Source organism: Scyliorhinus torazame, chromosome 6 (assembly GCF_047496885.1).
Source record: "Scyliorhinus torazame isolate Kashiwa2021f chromosome 6, sScyTor2.1, whole genome shotgun sequence".
In the NCBI taxonomy this organism is placed as follows: domain Eukaryota; kingdom Metazoa; phylum Chordata; class Chondrichthyes; order Carcharhiniformes; family Scyliorhinidae; genus Scyliorhinus; species Scyliorhinus torazame.
Genome location: NC_092712.1, coordinates 224,649,568 through 224,666,755, shown reverse-complemented (window position 1 = coordinate 224,666,755; position 17,188 = coordinate 224,649,568). Strand labels below are relative to the sequence as shown.

Sequence of the window (17,188 nt, the reverse complement as noted above, 5' to 3'; positions counted from 1 at the left end):
GTAACGTAACAAAAAGACACCTGTAACCACAATATCTGAATATTGGAAAAACAATGTCTGAAGGATGGACCTGTCATTAGAAGACTGAGGTCATTTGGTCGTTGTGCTCTTGGAAATGAACATGACCCCTTGCATGGAACATCTACGCAGGAGGGATAAATATGTAGCTCTTGACTCATTTCTTTGATCATAACCTAGGACCAACCTCGCACTACAACATCCTGAGTGAAGGACTCAGTGACCAGAATAGGCCTCAGAAGAAGAAGAACGTGGCCAGTTCTAATCGGGTAATATCTAGCTTATGCCTAAAGCTGAAAGTCTTCAGACAATTTTTTTTTTTTTAAGAAATATTTTTATTCAAATTTTTACATATTTTCAACAAACCGAAAAAAGAAAAACAAAGAACACATAAATAAGCATCTTACAACTACATCACGAATTCCCCCAATATACAAACCCCCCATTAAGCAATAATAAACACAGTAGAAAACACAAAGTACCCCCCCCCCCTCCGGGTTGCTGCTGCTGCTGACCACCTCCTAACGCTCCGCTAGAATGTCTAGGAACGGTTGTCACCGCCTGAAGAACCCTTGCACAGACACTCTCAAGGCAAATTTTACCCTATCCAATTTAATGAATCCTGCCATGTCGCTGATCCCGGCTTCCACGCTTGGGGGCCTTGCATCTTTCTACTGTAGCAGAATCCTCCGCCGGGCTACCAGGGACGCAAAGGCCAGAATACCGGCCTCTTTCGCCTCCTGCATTCCCGGCTCATCTGATACCCCAAATAGTGCATATCCCCAGCTCGGCTTAACCCGGGTGTTCACCACCTTAGACACCATCCTCGCAATACCCCTCCAGAACTCATACAGTGCAGGGCACGCGCAGAACATATGGGCATGATTTTCTGGGCTCCCCGAGCACCTCACACACCTGTCTTCCACCCCAAAGAACCTGCTCAGCCTCGCCCCTGTCATATGCGCTCTGTGAAGAACCTTAAATTGTATCAGGCTAAGCCTGGCGCAAGAGGAGAAAGAATTAACCCTACCCAGGGCGTCCGCCCACGCACCCTCGTCTATCTTCTCCCCAAGCTCCTCCTCCCATTTACCCTTTAGCTCCTCCACTGAGGTCTCCCCCTTCTCCTGCATCTCCTGGTAGGTCGCCGAGAACCTGCCCTCTCCAACCCACACCCCCGAGAGCACCCTATCCTGGATCCTGTGTGCTGGAAGCAGCGGGAACTCCCTCACCTACCGTCTTACCTGTATGTACCTGAAGGCATTTCAGGGGGGAAGCCCAAATTCTTCCTCCAGCGCCCCAAGGCTCACAAACATCCCATCTAAAAACAGGTCCCCCATCCTTCTAATTCCTGCCTGTGCCAGCTCAGGAACCCTCCATCCATTCTTCCCGGAACAAACCGATGGTTCTCCTGGATCGGGGAGATCCCTGTGGCGTCTCCACTGCCCCCAAATTTTCAAAGTCGCCGCCACCACCGGACTCGTGATGTACCTAGTCGGCGGGAGCGGCAGCGGTGCTGTCACCAGCGCTCCCAGACTCGTGCCCACACAGGACGCCATCTCCAGCCTCTTCCACGCCGTCCCCTCCCTCTCCATTACCCACTTGCGTATCATCGCCACATTGGCAGCCCAGTAATACCCACACAGATTAGGTAACGCTAACCCTCCTCTGACCCTACTCCGCTCCAGAAACACCCTTCTCACCCTCGGGGTCTTTTTCGCCCACATGAATCCCATGATGCTCCTGCTGACCCGCTTAAAAAAGGCCTTAGGGGACCCGCTGCAGTGCGGGTCATACAGGCCCATCTCCCTCCTAAACGTAGACGGCAAACTGCTGGCCAAAGTGATGGCGACAAGGATAGAGGATTGTGTCCCGGGGTGATGCATGACGACCAGACAGGGTTTGTTAAGGGGAGACAATTGAATGCCAATGTTCGAAGGTTGCTGCGGGTGATGATGATGCCCCCACCGGAGGGGGAGGCAGAGATAGTGGTGGCGATGGATGCAGAGAAGGCATTCGATAGGGTGGAGTGGGACTATTTGTGGGAGGTGCTGAAGAGATTTGGGTTGGGGGAGGGGTTCATTAGATGGGTTAGACTCTTGGACGCGGCCCCGGTGGCAAGCGTCGTTACAAACAGGCAAAGATCGGAATACTTTCGATTACATAGGGATACAAGACAAGGGTGCCCCCTGTGCCCGTTACTGTTCGCGCTGGCAATTGAACCATTGGCCTTAGCGCTGAGGGACTCTAAGAAGTGGAGGGGGGTGCTTAGAGGGGGAGAGGAACATCGAGTGTCACTATATGCAGACGATTTGCTGCTATATGTGGCGGACCCGGTAGAGGGGATGCCAGAGGTAATGCAGATACTCAGGGAGTTCGGAGAGTTCTCGGGATACAAATTAAATATGGGAAAGAGCGAACTTTTTGTGATGCACCCCGGGGAACAGGACAGGGGGATAGATGCCCTGCTGCTGAGGAGAGTAGCAAGGAATTTTCGATACCTGGGGATTCAGGTGGCCAGGAACTGGGGAACCCTACATAAACTTAACCTGACGCGATTGGTAGAGCAGACAGAGGAGACTTTAAGAGGTGGAATATGGTGCCCCTGTCATTGGCGGGCAGAGTACAGGCGGTTAAAATGGTGGTCTTCCCGAGGTTCCTGTTCGTGTTTCAGTGCCTCCCCATCCTGATTACAAAGGCCTTCTTCAAAAAAATAGACAGGAGCATTATGAGCTTTGTGTGGGCGGGAAAGACCCCGAGGGTAAAGAGGGGGTTCCTGCAGCGCAGTAGGGACAGAGGGAGATTGGCATTGTCGGGTCTGGGTGACTGCTGTTGGGCCGCCAACGTGTCGATGGTCTGTGAGTAGATGAGGGAGGAAGAGGGTGCGGCGTGGAGGAGGTTGGAGATGGCGTCCTGTAAGGGAACGAGCCTAAAAGCGCTGGCGACGGCGCCGCTGCCGTTCTCTCCGAGGGGGTGCACCACGGGCCCGGTGGTGGTGGCGACCTTGAAGATCTGGGGGCAGTGGAGACGACATAGGGGAGTGACGAGTGCCTCGGTGTGGTCCCTGATAAGGAATAACCACAGGTTCGTCCCGGGGAGGATGGATGGGGGATTTCGGTGTTGGCAGCGAGCAGGAATTAGGAAGCTGAAGGACCTGTTTGTGGCGGGACGTTTGCGAGTTTGGGAGCATTGGAAGAAAAATATAAGCTGCCACCAGGGAATGCTTTCCGATGCATGCGGGTGGGGGCGTTTGCGGGGCGGTGGGTGGGGGGGTTCCCGCGGCTCCCGGCGCAGGGGGTCCGGGATAGGGTGGTTTCGGGGGCGTGGGTTGGAGAAGGTAAGGTGTCCGAAATATACAGGGAGATGGGAGACAAGGGGGAGGCGATAGTGGAGGAGCTGGGGGAGGAGATTGGGGAGGGGCTGTGGGCGGATGCCCTAAGTAGGGTAGATTCCTCGTCCTCGTGTGCCAGGCTTCGCCTGATTCAATTTAAGGTTCTACACAGGGCGCATGTGACGGGAGCAAGACTGGGCGGGTTATTTGGGGTGGGGGACAGGTGTGGGAGGTGCTCGGGAAGCTCGGCGAACCACACACACATGTTCTGGTCGTGTCCGGCACTGCGTGGGTTCTGGGAGGGTGTGGCAAGAGTGATCTCAAAGGTGGTGGGGGTCCGGGTCAAGCCAAGCTGGGGGTTGGCTATATTTGGGGTTGCAGGGGAGCCGGGAGTGCAGGAGGCGAAAGAGGCCGACGTCTTGGCCTTTGCGTCCCGAGTAGCCCGGCGAAGGATTCTACTTATGTGGAAAGAAGCGAAGCCCCCGGGCGTGGAGGCCTGGATAAACGACATGGCAGGGTTCATAAGACTGGAACAAATAAAATATGCGTTAAGAGGATCGGCTCAGGGGTTCACCAGGCGGTGGCAACCGTTCCTTGACTATCTCGCGGAACGATAATGGAAAAACAGAAAAGACAGCAGCAGCAACCCAGGGGTGAGAGAGGGGGGCGGGGGGGGGATTATTTTGTGTTCTTGTTTTTTCTTAGTTAGTTGTTGATATTTGCTTTTTGTTTATTTCTTTTTCCATCTGTTGTTAGTTTAATATATTATTTAAATAACGTTTAATGTATATTCCTTTATTAAGTTGTAAAAACGGAAAATCTTTGTTTGAAAAACTTCAATAAAATATATTTTTTAATAAAAATTCCTTAGGGATCAGGATGGGGAGGCACTGGAATACAAAAAGGAACCGCGGGAGCACCGTCATTCTCACCGACTGCACCCTACCCGCCAGGGAGAGTGGCAGCATATCCCACCTTTTAAACTCCTCCTCCACCTGCTCCACCAGTCGCGTCAAGTTGAGTTTGTGTAGCGCCCCCCAGCTCCTGGCCACCTGGATCCCCAGGTACCAAAAACTCCTTTCCCCCCTCTTAAATGGAAACTTGTCTATCCCCCTTCTCTGGTCCCCTGGGTGTACCACGAAGAGCTCACTCTTCCCCACGTTGAGCTTATACCCGGAAAAGTCCCCAAACTCCCTGAGGATTCGCATCACCTCCGGCATCCCCCCCACTGGGTCTGCCACATACAGTAACAGGTCATCGGCATACAGCGATACCCGGTGTTCCTCCCCCCCCGGACCAGCCCCCTCCAGTTCCTGGGCTCCCTTGGAGCCATAGCCAAAGGCTCAATTGCCAATGCAAATAGCAAGGGGGATAGGGGGCACCCCTGCCTCGTCCCCCGGTACAGCCGAAAGTATTCCGACCTCCTCCGATTCGTGGCCACACTCGCCACCGGGGCTTCGTAAAGTAGCCTAACCCAACTGATGAACCCCTCCCCGAACCCAAACCTCCTCAACACTTCCCAAAGGCACCCCCACTCCACCCTATCGAAGGCCTTCTCCGTGTCCATCGCCGCCACTATCTCCGCTTCCCCCTCCACTGCAGGCATCATGATTACGTTAAGGAGCCTCCATACATTGCTATTCAGCTGCCTTCCCGTAACAAAACTTGTCTTGTCCTCGTGAATCATCCCCGGGACACAGTCCTCAATTCTGGTAGCCAACACCTTCGCTAACAGCTTTGCGTCCATGTTGAGGAGAGAGATTGGCCTATACGACCCACACTGTAATGGCTCCTTGTTCCGCTTCAAGATCAGAGAGATCAGTGCCCTGGACATCGGGGGTAGGGCCCCCCCCCCCACCCCACGCCTCATTGAAAGTCCGGTAAAATTCCACCGGGAACCCATCTGGCCCCGGTGCCTTCCCCGCCTGCATACTCCCCAGCCCCTTAGTCAGCCCCTCCAGCCTTACCGGTGCCCCAAGCCCAGCCACCTGCATCTCCTCCACCCTCGGGAACCTCAGTTCATCCAAAAATCGATGCATCCGCCCCTCCTCCGTCGGGGGCACAGACCTATACAGCCCCTCATAAAAGTCTCTAAATACTCCATTTATTCCCATTGCACTCCGCACCATGTTCCCCCCTTTATCCCTAACTCCCCCAATCTCCCTCACTGCTTCCCGCTTCCGAAGCTGGTGTGCCAACATCCGGCTAGCCTTCTCCCTGTACTCATACACCGCCCCTTGCGCTTTCCTCCACTGCACCTCTGCCTTCTTGGTGGTCAACAGGTCGAACTCGGCCTGGAGGCTTCATCGCTCCTTGAGTAGTCCCTCCTCGGGGACCTCTGCATACCTCCTATCCATCCCTTGAAATCTCCCCCACCAATCTCTCCCTCTCTCTCCTCTCTTTCTCCTTGTGGGCCCTAGTGGAGATTAGCTCTCCCCTAATCACCGCCTTCAGCGCCTCCAAGACCACCCCCACCTGCACCTCCCAATTATCATTAGCCTCTAGATAGCTTTCAATGCACCCCGGGATCCGCCCGCTCACCTCCTCATCCGCCAGCAAGCCCACATCCAGGCGCCACAGCGGGCGCTGGTCCCTCTCCTCCCCTTGCTCCAGCTCCACCCAATGCGGGGCATGGTCTGAGATGGCTATGGCCGAATACTCCGTGTCCTCCACCCTTGGAATTAGTGCCCTGCTCATAACGAAGAAGTCTATCCGGGAGTAGGTTTTATGGACGTGGGAAAAAAAAGAAAGTTCCCTGGCCCCCGGCCTGACAAACCTCCATGGGTCCACTCCTCCCATCTGGTCCACAAACCCCCTCAGCACCTTGGCCGCCACCGGCCTCTTACCTGTCCTGGACCTGGAGCAGTCCAATGCTGGATTCCGTTCCGTGTTGAAGTCCCCCTCCCATTATCGAGCTCACTGCCTCCAGGTCCGGAATCCGACCCAACATGCGCCGCATAAATCCGGCATCGTCCCAATTCGGGGCACACACATTCACCAGGACCACCCGCACCCCTTGCAGCTTACCGCTCACCATCACATACCTACCTCCATTGTCTGCCACGATGTTCAGCGCCTCAAACGACACCCGCTTCCCCACGAAAATCGCCACCCCTCGATTCTTTGCGTCCAACCCCGAGTGGAAAACCTGCCCTGCCCACCCCTTTCTCAGCCTAACCTGATCTGCCACCCTCAAATGCGTCTCCTGGAGCATAACCACATCTGCCTTCAGTCCCTTCAGGTGTGCGAACACACGGGCCCTCTTGACCGGCCCGTTCAGGCCTCCCACATTCCAAGTTATCAGCCGGATCAGGGGGCTCCCCCCCCCCGATTACCATCCCCTTTTCTAGGCCAGCCACGTGCCCGCGCCTCCCGCACTCTCCATTCCTCCCAGCGGCAGACCCCCGCCCCGACTCTCTCTCCGAGTTCCAGCTCCGCTTTGGCCAATGCAGCAGCAACCCAGTCCCCCCCCTCCCCGCCAGCTGCGTTGCTCCCCCCACAGCACTCCCGTCACTCCTTCGACCCCCCCAGTGTGGTAGTCTCGCCCCCCCCTCCTGTCCATCAGCAGGCGCTCCTCTCCAACACCGCCCTTCCTCCCCGGCCCCACCCCTTCCTTCCCTAGCGCAGGAAAAAGCCTGCGCTTTCCACCAAACCGGCCCCGCCCTCACTGGCGCAGCTCCCTTTTGTGGCCTAATCCCAGCTCCCCCACCTCAGGCCTCCCATCTCCCCTCACCCCAACGGGGCCCCGTCCTTCGAACCACCGATGCCCACACTCTCACAAAACCCCCACTTCGAATCATTTCATCCTACCCCACCCAGCACCCAAGGAAACAATACAGACAGAACAGAACATCCCCCAAAGCACAGTAACCACAATAGCTCCCCCCTCCCGAACTCCCGTCACAACCGACCCTCAGTCCGTGTCCAACTTTTCGGCCTGAATAAAGGTCCACGCCTCCTCCGGCGTCTCAAAGTAATGGTGCCAGTCCTTAAACGTGACCCACAGTCGAGCCGGCTGCAGCATCCCAAATTTCACCCCCTTCCGATGTAGAACCGCCTTAGCCCGATTGGACCCGGCCCTCTTCTTGGCCACCTCCGCGCTCCAGTCCTGGTATATGCGGACCTCTGCATTCTCCCACCTGCTGCTCCGCTCCTTTTTTGCCCATCTTAGGACACACTCCCTGTCCACCAAGCGGTGGAACTGCACCAATACCGCCCATGGCGGCTCGTTAGACTTGGGCCTCCTCGCCAGGACTCGGTGGGCCCCATCCAGCTCCAGGGGCCTCGGGAAGGCACCCACGGCCATCAACGTGTTCAGCATCGTGACCACATATGCTACAGCATCCGACCCCTCCACTCCCTCCGGGAGACCCAGAATCCGCAGGTTCTTCCTCCTCGACCGATTCTCCATGTCCTTGAACTTCTCCTGCCATTTCTTATGCAGCGCCTCGTGCGCCTCCAACTTCACCGCCAGGCCGAATATCTCATCCTCATTCTCCGAGGCCTTCTGGCACACCTCCCGGATCGCCACTTCTTGGGCCTTCTGGGTCTCGACCAGTTTGTCGATCGAAGACTTCATCGACAGCAGCAGCTCGGCTTTCAATTCCGTGAAGCAGCGCTTGAGAAACTCCTGCTGCTCTTGCGACTACTGCGCCCACGCTGCCTGGTCTCCACCCGCCGCCATCTTGGCTTTCCTCCCTCGCACTTTTTGCTGCACCAAAATTACTTTTTTCACAGCTCCAGTCCTGGTCCAATCCATACAGTGCCGGGGAAATCGTACTGTCACCTTCCCACACTAGGAACCGTCGAACAAATGCCGCTGGGGCCCCTAAAAAGAGCCCAAAAGTCCGTTTCTGGCGGGAGCTGCCAAACGTGCGACTTAGCTCAGCATAGCTGCAACCGGAAGTCCTCCTTCAGACAATTTTTGATCATCTGTATCGCATAAGATTTGAATACATAGTGTATTTTACTGAAGATTAGTTAATAAAATTGAGCTGAATCATACGTTCAGTGTAGAGAGTTTGTTTGAGACGTAATTGTTTGACCTCTTGTAAGAAACAGAGGCCAAGAGGCTCAACAGTAACGATTTAAACACCCAGACAAAGCCCCGCACGGGGCAAGCCCCACACTCCCGACCCCACCTCACCGCACCCACCCCAACACAAGGGACCCCTTCAGCACCCCCCAGACCCCCAGAGGATGCCCCACGCCCGTTGGTGTTGTGTGGCCTGTTTGTTGCACGGCGCTGTACTGCACAGAAGGAACATTGAAAAACATCTCTATTAGCACAGTTCAGAAAGAAAGTTAACATAATACATTCTTGTTTGTAAGGTAACAGTACACAAGAGTAACTTCCAAGCTGCAGTAAAATAAATTGTACTCTCAAGCTCCTATCCACAATGATTATTAAGCTCAGATCAGGATCACTTCAGACAGCATTCTAAATTACATAATTTTGAATTATGTATGCGTTTTCAAGATTAGCATGATTTTTGTTTTAACTAAAATATGGGACAGAATTTAAAAACAAGGGGTCTCCCATTTAAGACAGAAGTTAGAAAATTTCCTTTTCTTTTGGAGGGTCATGAATCTTGGGAACTCCTCTTCCCCAGTGACTGGTAGATGTAGACTCAATGACTAATTTTAAGGCACAGGTGGATAAATTCTTGACTAATAAGTGAGTCCAAGATCATCGGGTTAGGCGGAATGTGGAGTTGAGGCCACAATCAGATTAGCCATGATCTTATTGAAGGGTGGAGCAGGCTCGATGGACCGAGTGGCCTGCGCCTGCTCCTAATTCATATGTTCATATCCTCATAAAACTAGAAGCAATATGCTAATTTGTAAAGTCATTGGGATTTTCAGTGTGTGTGAAGTTGAATCAATAATCTTCTCCTAAATAACTATTGTTAAATAATAGCATTTGGCAAGTCTTAAGCAGAGGAAAATACACCCTTATATAATTTAAAATGTTGTCCACTAGCATCTAAAGAAATATATTCATGAAGGGTTTCAATACCTGGCTAATGACAAGTCAAAGAGCCCCAGGAACTGGCGTAGAGAGGTTTGATACATAACATTCACCATGCTCATCTCAGTAATCAAAAAGTACAGGATACTTCCTCTGGTTGCAACTATGAAAAAAAACAGTAAAATAAAGACAATTATATAATGGATGTCAAACATTACATACAGTACCTTTAAAAAGGAGGCCAATCGGGGGCAGGGCAGACCCCTCCCTGAACCAACAATCTTATGGCAGAAAATAGAAGACAGGTACATGCCAATGCTTTTTAAATTAATTGCATCCCTGGTCCAATTAACTTTAAGTGAAGCCAGATGAAGGCTCCTATGGATTTTCAGATCTACATTGTCCAAAATTCCCCCAAAGAATACCCAGATTATAATTGATCTTGAAACTGTAAGCCAATAATATTTTGCTAATCTTCAGTAAAGAAATGACTTGCATTTATATAGAAACATTACTTTCAAAGTGCTATCACTATTGATTTGTAAGCAAATGTAGAAACCAATTTAATGCACAGAAAGCTCCTGCAATCAATAAATGAAATGAATAACTCATTTTCATGATGAAGACCTGACGAAAGGTCTCCAATCTGAAACACAAACATGATTTCTCTCTCCACAGATGTTTCTAGACCTCTGGAGTAAATCTGGCATTTTGTGTTATCTCATCTTCTATTGAGCTGATATTCGAGCTGCAGACACTGCAGGGTAACAGGGAGGGGGAGAGTTACTGGAATACCAGGAGGTAGTCACACTTCTTAGGTTAGGAAATCTTACCGGTCTGGTTAGTGGTCGGGACAAGTATGCAACTGTCTCGAATACATCCCGTGAACCCATCCTCCAAACCACTTCTGATTTGTTCAGTCTGTATGAAGATTAAAACCCCCATTCCTACATTAACTTTGTTACAAGCTCTTCTTATTTCTTGATTAATACTTCAACTGATTCTTCTTTATCTATCCTGCTAGTTAGATCCTCAAAGCCACTAATGAATTTGTCCAAGATAAATTTCCGTCCTTAAACCATGTTGACTTTGCCTAAATATACTCTGGTTTACTAAGTGTCCTATTATATTAATAATCTTTATTATTGTCACAAGTAGGCTTACAGTAACACTGCAATGAAATTACTGTGAAAATCCCCTAGTCGCCACACTCCAGTGACTGTTCGGGGACACAGAGGGAGAATTCAGAATGTCCAATTCACCTAATAGCACGTTTTACGGGACTTATGGGAGGAAACCGGAGCACCCAGAGTAAACCCATGCAGGAATGTGGAGAACGTGCAGACTCCGCACAGACAGTGACCCAAGCCAGGAATCGGAGCTAGGACTCTGGCACTGTGAAGCAACAGTACTAACCACTGTGCTACCATGACTTCCTTAATCAAGCGTTAATAACATTAATAATAATAATTATTATTATTTCAAAAAGTATTTGATAAGGTGCCACTAAATTAGGGGTAATATATTAGCATGAATAATGAATTTATTAAAGAACATAGAGAGCAAGGAATAAATGGTCATTTTCAGGTTGTAGGCTGTCACTAGTGGGGTGTCAAAAGGATCATTTTGATTGCCTCAGCTTTTTACAATTTATATTCATGATTTAAATGAAGAGACCAAGGGCAATGCATATAATGGAAAATACAAACCTCAGTGGGCAAGTAAACGTTGAGGAGGGCAGAAGGGGCTGGATTTAATGTTAGTGGCACGTATCTTCCCTTTCCTACTCCATTACAAGATTGGGTATTTTAGAGTTCCCGCTACTTCCAAGGAGGTGGGCCTGTTTTGTCTGGAGGTTTGATTGACAACATCTCAGAGCAGTCATGAACCAGAAGGGAAGCCTGATCTGAAATTGGGAACTTTTTGATAGGCAAGTTCAAAAGTTGTGACAACTTCCCCTGTCATAATGTAAGGGTGTATGATAGATTAAATATGTTTCAAATGCAATGATTTATGATAGGGCTTTGTTTAGAAAAGGTAACTGATCAGTAAATTGACCAGCACGGTAAAAATGTTCAGAGAAAAAATGCGCTTCTGCATTCAACAGTATTCAGATGTTAACGTGTGCCTATTTGCCCCATGAGCTTTAAACTGATGACAGTCAAGCCACCTGCTGAGCCTATGAAGTTGTAGAAGTAGTGAAGTCGTGAGGAGGCATGGGGGGGGAGGGGGGGGGGGGGGCGGGTTGGGCGGTGGTGAGGGCTGAGGGCTAGGGTGCGTTGGGTGGCATGATAGCACAGTGGTTAGTACTGTTGCTTCACAGCGTCAGGGTCCCAGGTTCAATTTCAGCTTGGGTCACTCTCTGTCCGGAGTCTGAACGTTCTCCCCGTGTTTGTGTGGGTTTCTTCCGGGTGCTCCGGTTTCCTCCTACAAGTCCCGAAAGACATGTTTGTTACGTGAATTGGACATTCTGAATTCTCCCTCCGTGTACCTGAACAGGCACAGGTGTATGGCGACAAGAGGATTTTCACAGTAACTTCATTGCAGTGTTAATGTAAGCCTACTTGTGACACTAATAAAGATTGTTATTACCACTCATTTACAGATTTGAACTAGTGTTCCTAGGAACCACGGTTGGCCTTCTGAACCAGCCTACCTTGACATTCATTTATTAAGCACCTTGGGACATTTTACCATGTTACACTATATAAATGAGAGTTGTTGTTGTAAAGGTTTCTGCAGCCAAGGAGGAAGAGGTTGGGGCCACGGTTGTGAAGATAAAATAAAATAGATTTGGTGACAAATAAGTTATCTTAGCTGGGTAGAGCAGCATGACAAATTTCTGCATAAATGTTTATGGAGAGGCAGAAAAGGCAAGTCACAGAAGCCTTTGGATTCAATGGAAGAGTTGATAAGTGGGGCAGAATGTAATTGGTTTGTATCTGAAAGCTGAATACATTGCATAGTCCCAAAACATCTTCTTGGAATTCTTTGCAAAATATATTATATAATTTATGATTTTAGCACATATTGAAAGCCCCAACAGGAATTCAGATTTTAATAAAGATCATTTGGACAATATTCCAATAATGCAAACATAAAGAAATTAAGTTCACCTTCAGGAGACTGGGTTGGAATTTGCTGTTGAAATAATCGTAGAGCTGGCAATGCTCACCATTATTATGTGGATATGCAATATCAACTTTGGCACCCATTCAAATGCAGTCAAAAAAACAGAATTCCAGGAGCATCTGAGATGCAATGTTTCTCCATAAGCTTCCAGAAAATGACATCTTGCCATTGGACCCAATATTCAAACATATTGAATGATTAGGGTTTGTCGATCCCAGAGTAAGATTCTCTCAAAAAATGCAACATAGAGGTCAATGCCTGGGAGACCCTTGCTCAGAAGAAATCTACTTGGAGAAACCTCCTGGTTGAAGGGGCACAATTCTTCGAGGACACCTGACAGCATGAGGAGGCCTGGAGATCGGATACCAACGATCCGGAGTCCAAGAATTGACCCTGGAAATACCTCCAAGTGTGCGGTCGAAGATGCGGCTCTAGGGTCGGGCTCATCAGTCACACAAGGACCTACAGAACGTGGGACCCAAACACGGAGTTTAGTAGGTGGGCAATCACACTCATTAGCGAGTGGGCGGCGATGAATAAGAAATCTTGGTTGGAGGCCAACAAGCTCTCTGCTGCTACACATTAATCTTTACAAGCATGGAGTTTTATTCCTTCAAATTTTAATATTGGAGATTTAAAGAAACATAATTTGGAGCTCAAAAAATATTTTTCATTTTGTCACCCTCTCTTAATCCAATCTTCCTTTTGATTTGTGTTCTGTACCCGATTTTACATTGAATTAAATATTCTCACGGATATTTCCTGCTTCGGACTCTGCATTGCTCATGAAGGATCCTTCAAGCCCATCGTTTGAAAAGGTACACAGTTACTTGCCTTGTTTACACAGGACCCAGGTGCTTCTTAGAGGATGTTTGCTTTTTGGATGGTTAGCTGACAAAAACATCCATGCAATGAAGTCTACGGGCAAGGGTAAAGCTGACAAATGGTTGACACTGTTAATTTGCCAAATAAGCTGAGAAAAATCTGGCTCAGCATTGTCATGATATGCAGACATGCACAGAATGAGATACAGACAGGCAGCTAATCAACACAGAGAACAGGACATAACCAATCAGCAGGCAGAACACTCAGGGGTGGTTTCCCACTATAAAAAGCACGAGGCACTCACACTCCGCCTCTTTCCACTGGGGACATCTACAGAGTGAGTCAGGGTGTATATATCACATAACACCTCCAGCACCTGGCTAAGAGCTAGTCTGGTTCAGTCAGTCAGAGAGATCACACTTAGGTTAGCAGAGAGTCGAACTCACAGAGAACTGTGCTAACTGTGTGACAGGTTCAATAAATCAGATTGAACTAACTTCAAGGTCTGGAGTATCTTTCATTTAAAGCTGCATCCAGTTGCAGCCCGTGTTATCTCAGTGTGCTTAACACGACATGGTACCAGAAGACTGCTATCCCCAGGTAGTTAACCTCAATCGGTTCTGTGACGACCAGCAAATGTATCCCGGCACCATGGAGAAGATCTAGGCTCCTCAACAGCTGCGGACCTCCGGCAATCTCAGTGCCAACTGGTGGACTTTCAAGCAAAGGTTTCTGCTGTACATCGAAGCCTCAGACCTCGAGGGTGCGTCTGATACAAGAAAGATTGTGCTTCTCCTCTCAACTGCGGGGGATCAAGCCATCCAACTCTTCAACTCGTTTAACTTCACCGAAGGCCAGGACAAAAGTTTCAGACCATCCTGGACAAGTTTGATAGTCATTGTGAAGTGGACACCAATGAAATCTTCGAGCGCTACATATTCAAACAACGACTACAAGGTAAAGATGAATCTTACAACTCCTTCTTAACTAATCTCAGTCTACTAGCGCTGTCCTGCAACTTTGGTGATATGGCTGACTCCATGATCAGAGACCAAATCGTTTTTGGAGTGCACTCTGATCCTCTGAGAGAGCAGCTTTTAAAAGTCAAGCATATGACCCTGTCAGTCGCGATTGGAACATGTACAGTGCATGAGCACGCCAAAAATCGGTATTCCCAATACAAATCGGCTGAAAATGAGAAACCTGCCTCCCACGAGGCAGAGAGTGTGCAGGCCATCGCCCGGATGCAGCGCCTCAGCATTGATGAAAGCGGCCATTTCGCACACTCTTCCCAGAGCCCCACGCATGCGCGATGCGAATGGGATAACGAAGAAGCCGATCACCACACTGCGCAGGTGCGAACGTCTGCCGACCGCACTGTGCATGTGCGACGACGCACGGAGCGTAACGACGTCATGACGTGCCCGAACTGCAGCACCGCCCACTTAAAGAAACACTGCCCTGCAAGAGGCAGGCGATGTTTAAATTGCGGGAAGCCTGGACACTATGCAGCCTTGTGCAGGTCTGCACCACCAGTCAGAGGCCAGTGCTCCCAATTCCAACGCCGGCACGTTCGTAGTGTACAAGATTTACAGGATTCTGACCCAGGCAGTACAACGGATCCAGAGGACGATTGCCTGGAGTCCCCCTACTGTGTGGGCAATATTACCACACGTGAACATGCCTCACCAACATCATCACAAAGCCTGTCTGTCTTCACTGTGGATTCTCCGGACGAATGGCGTGCGGTGATACAAGTAAATCAATGCTCCATCCAGTTTAAGCTGGACACAGGTGCTTCTGCCAATCTCCTTTCACAAGCAGATTTCAACCGCATCAAGAAGCCACCCAAGCTCCTTCCAGCAGCCTGCCAGCTCCTGGACTATAATGGCAATGCCATCACAGCACTGGGATCCTGCCATCTGCTGGCTCCACCAGGAGCATTCACGCAAAGCTTAGGTTTGAAATCGTCAATCCAGACAGGGCCTCCCTGCTCGGCACACATGCATGCAAGCAGCTAAACCTTGTACGCAATGACCTCCCCAAATGTGGATCTTCAAGCCGGCATTGACGACATCCTCACTCAGTACCCGGATGTGTTTGACGAGATGGGCACTCTGCCATATCGGTACAAGATCCTGCTACGACCTGATGCCACGCCTGTGGTCCATGCTCCACGCCAGGTCCCGGCTCCACTGAAGGAGCGCCTGAAGGCACAGCTAAAGGATCTTCAGGACCAGGGCATCATTTCCAAAGTTACAGAACCGACTGACTGGGTCAGCTTGATGGTCTGTTTAAAAAAAGCCTTCGGGGGAGCTGCGCATCTGCATTGATCCCAAGGATCTCAACTAGAATCACATGCGGGAACACTACCCCACCCTGAAGCAGGAGGAACTCACAAGTGAGATGGCACACGCCCGGTTTTTCACAAAGTTAGGTGCGTCACATGGATTCTGGCAAATCCAGCTGGATGAGTCCAGCAGAAAGCTCTACACCTTCAACACACCGTTTTGCAGGTACTGCTATAATCATATGCCGTTCGGCATTGTCTCGGCCTCGGAGATCTTCCATAGAATCATGGAGCAGATGATGGCGGGCATTGAAGGGGTTCGTGTGTATGTGGATGATGTTATCACATGGTCCACGACTCCCGAAGAGCACATCTCTCGTCTCCAGCAGGTATTCCGCCGTGTCCATGCCAATGGCCTCAAGCTGAACAGGGCCAAGTGGCTGCTTTGGCATGTCAACACTTAAGTTCTTCAGTGACCAGATATCTCAGCATTGTGCGCGCCCAGACACAGACAAGGTCAAGGCCATCGAAGCCATGAAGACCCCTGAAGACAAGAAGGCGATGCTGCATTTCCTAGGCATGGTAAACTTTTTGGGCAAGTTTATCCCAAACCTGGCCTCTCACACCACGGCCCTCAGACACCTGGTGAAAACGTCTACTGCCTTTGAGTGGCAGGCAGCTCATCAAGCAGAGTGGTTGGAGCTGAAAGCCAAGCTCACCACTGTATTGGCATTTTTTGACCCTGACAGGGAAACAAAAATCTCAACAGATGCGAGCCAGGACGGTATCGGCGCGGTGTGGCTCCAGCGCGATGACACCACATCCTGGGCACCGGTTGCCTACGCATCACGGGCGATGACACCCACCGAGCAGCGGTACGCCCAAATTGAAAAGGAATGCCTGGGGCTTCTCACTGGAATTCTCAAGTTCCACGATTATGTCTACGGCCTGCCAATATTCACCATCGAGACGGACCACAGGCCTCTGGTCCACATTACCCACAATGACCTGAACGGCATGACGCCCCGGCTGCAGCGCATCCTCCTCAGACTCAGAAGGTACGACTTTGATCTAGTATACACGCCTGGCAACGAGCTCATTATTGCGGATGCCTTGTCCCGTTCCATAACCTTGCCTGCTGACCCGCCGGCATTCATCCAACAGATTGAATCACAGGTGCAGCTGTGGGCCAGCAACGTCCCGGCGTTGAATGAAAATGTGATTCGCATTCGCGACGAGACAGCCAAAGACTCTCTTCTGCAGCGTGTCATGCGCCACCTCGCCAATGGCTGGCACAAAGGACAGTGCCCTCAATTCTTCAATGTGAAGGACGACCTGATGGTGGTTGATGGTATCCTCCTCAAGCTGGACCGCATTGTCATTCCACTCAGTCTCCAGAGCTTGGTGCTCCGGCAAATCCACGAGGGACATCTGGGTGTCGAGAAGTGCAGGCGCAGAGCCAAGCAAGCTGTCTACTGGCCTGAGATTAGTCAGGACATCTTGAATATGGTCCTCAACTGTCCGACCTGTCAACGTTTCCAGCCAGCACAGAGCAAGGAGACGCTTCAGCAGCACAAAATCGTGACCGCCCCATGGTCCAAGGTGGGCATCGACCTCTTTTACG

The 17,188-nt window shown here is 50.4% G+C and overlaps 1 protein-coding gene across 1 annotated transcript in view; it reads right to left on the bottom strand.

Moving 5' to 3' along the window:
* dnah5 (dynein, axonemal, heavy chain 5) overlaps positions 1–17,188 on the bottom strand; it is a 521,599-nt gene that overhangs the window by 86,721 nt on the left and 417,690 nt on the right. Inside the window, exon 67 of the mRNA XM_072509474.1 lies at positions 9,366–9,480. Within this exon, the coding sequence (XP_072365575.1) occupies positions 9,366–9,480 (115 nt within the window). The remainder of the gene's footprint in view (positions 1–9,365; positions 9,481–17,188) is intronic.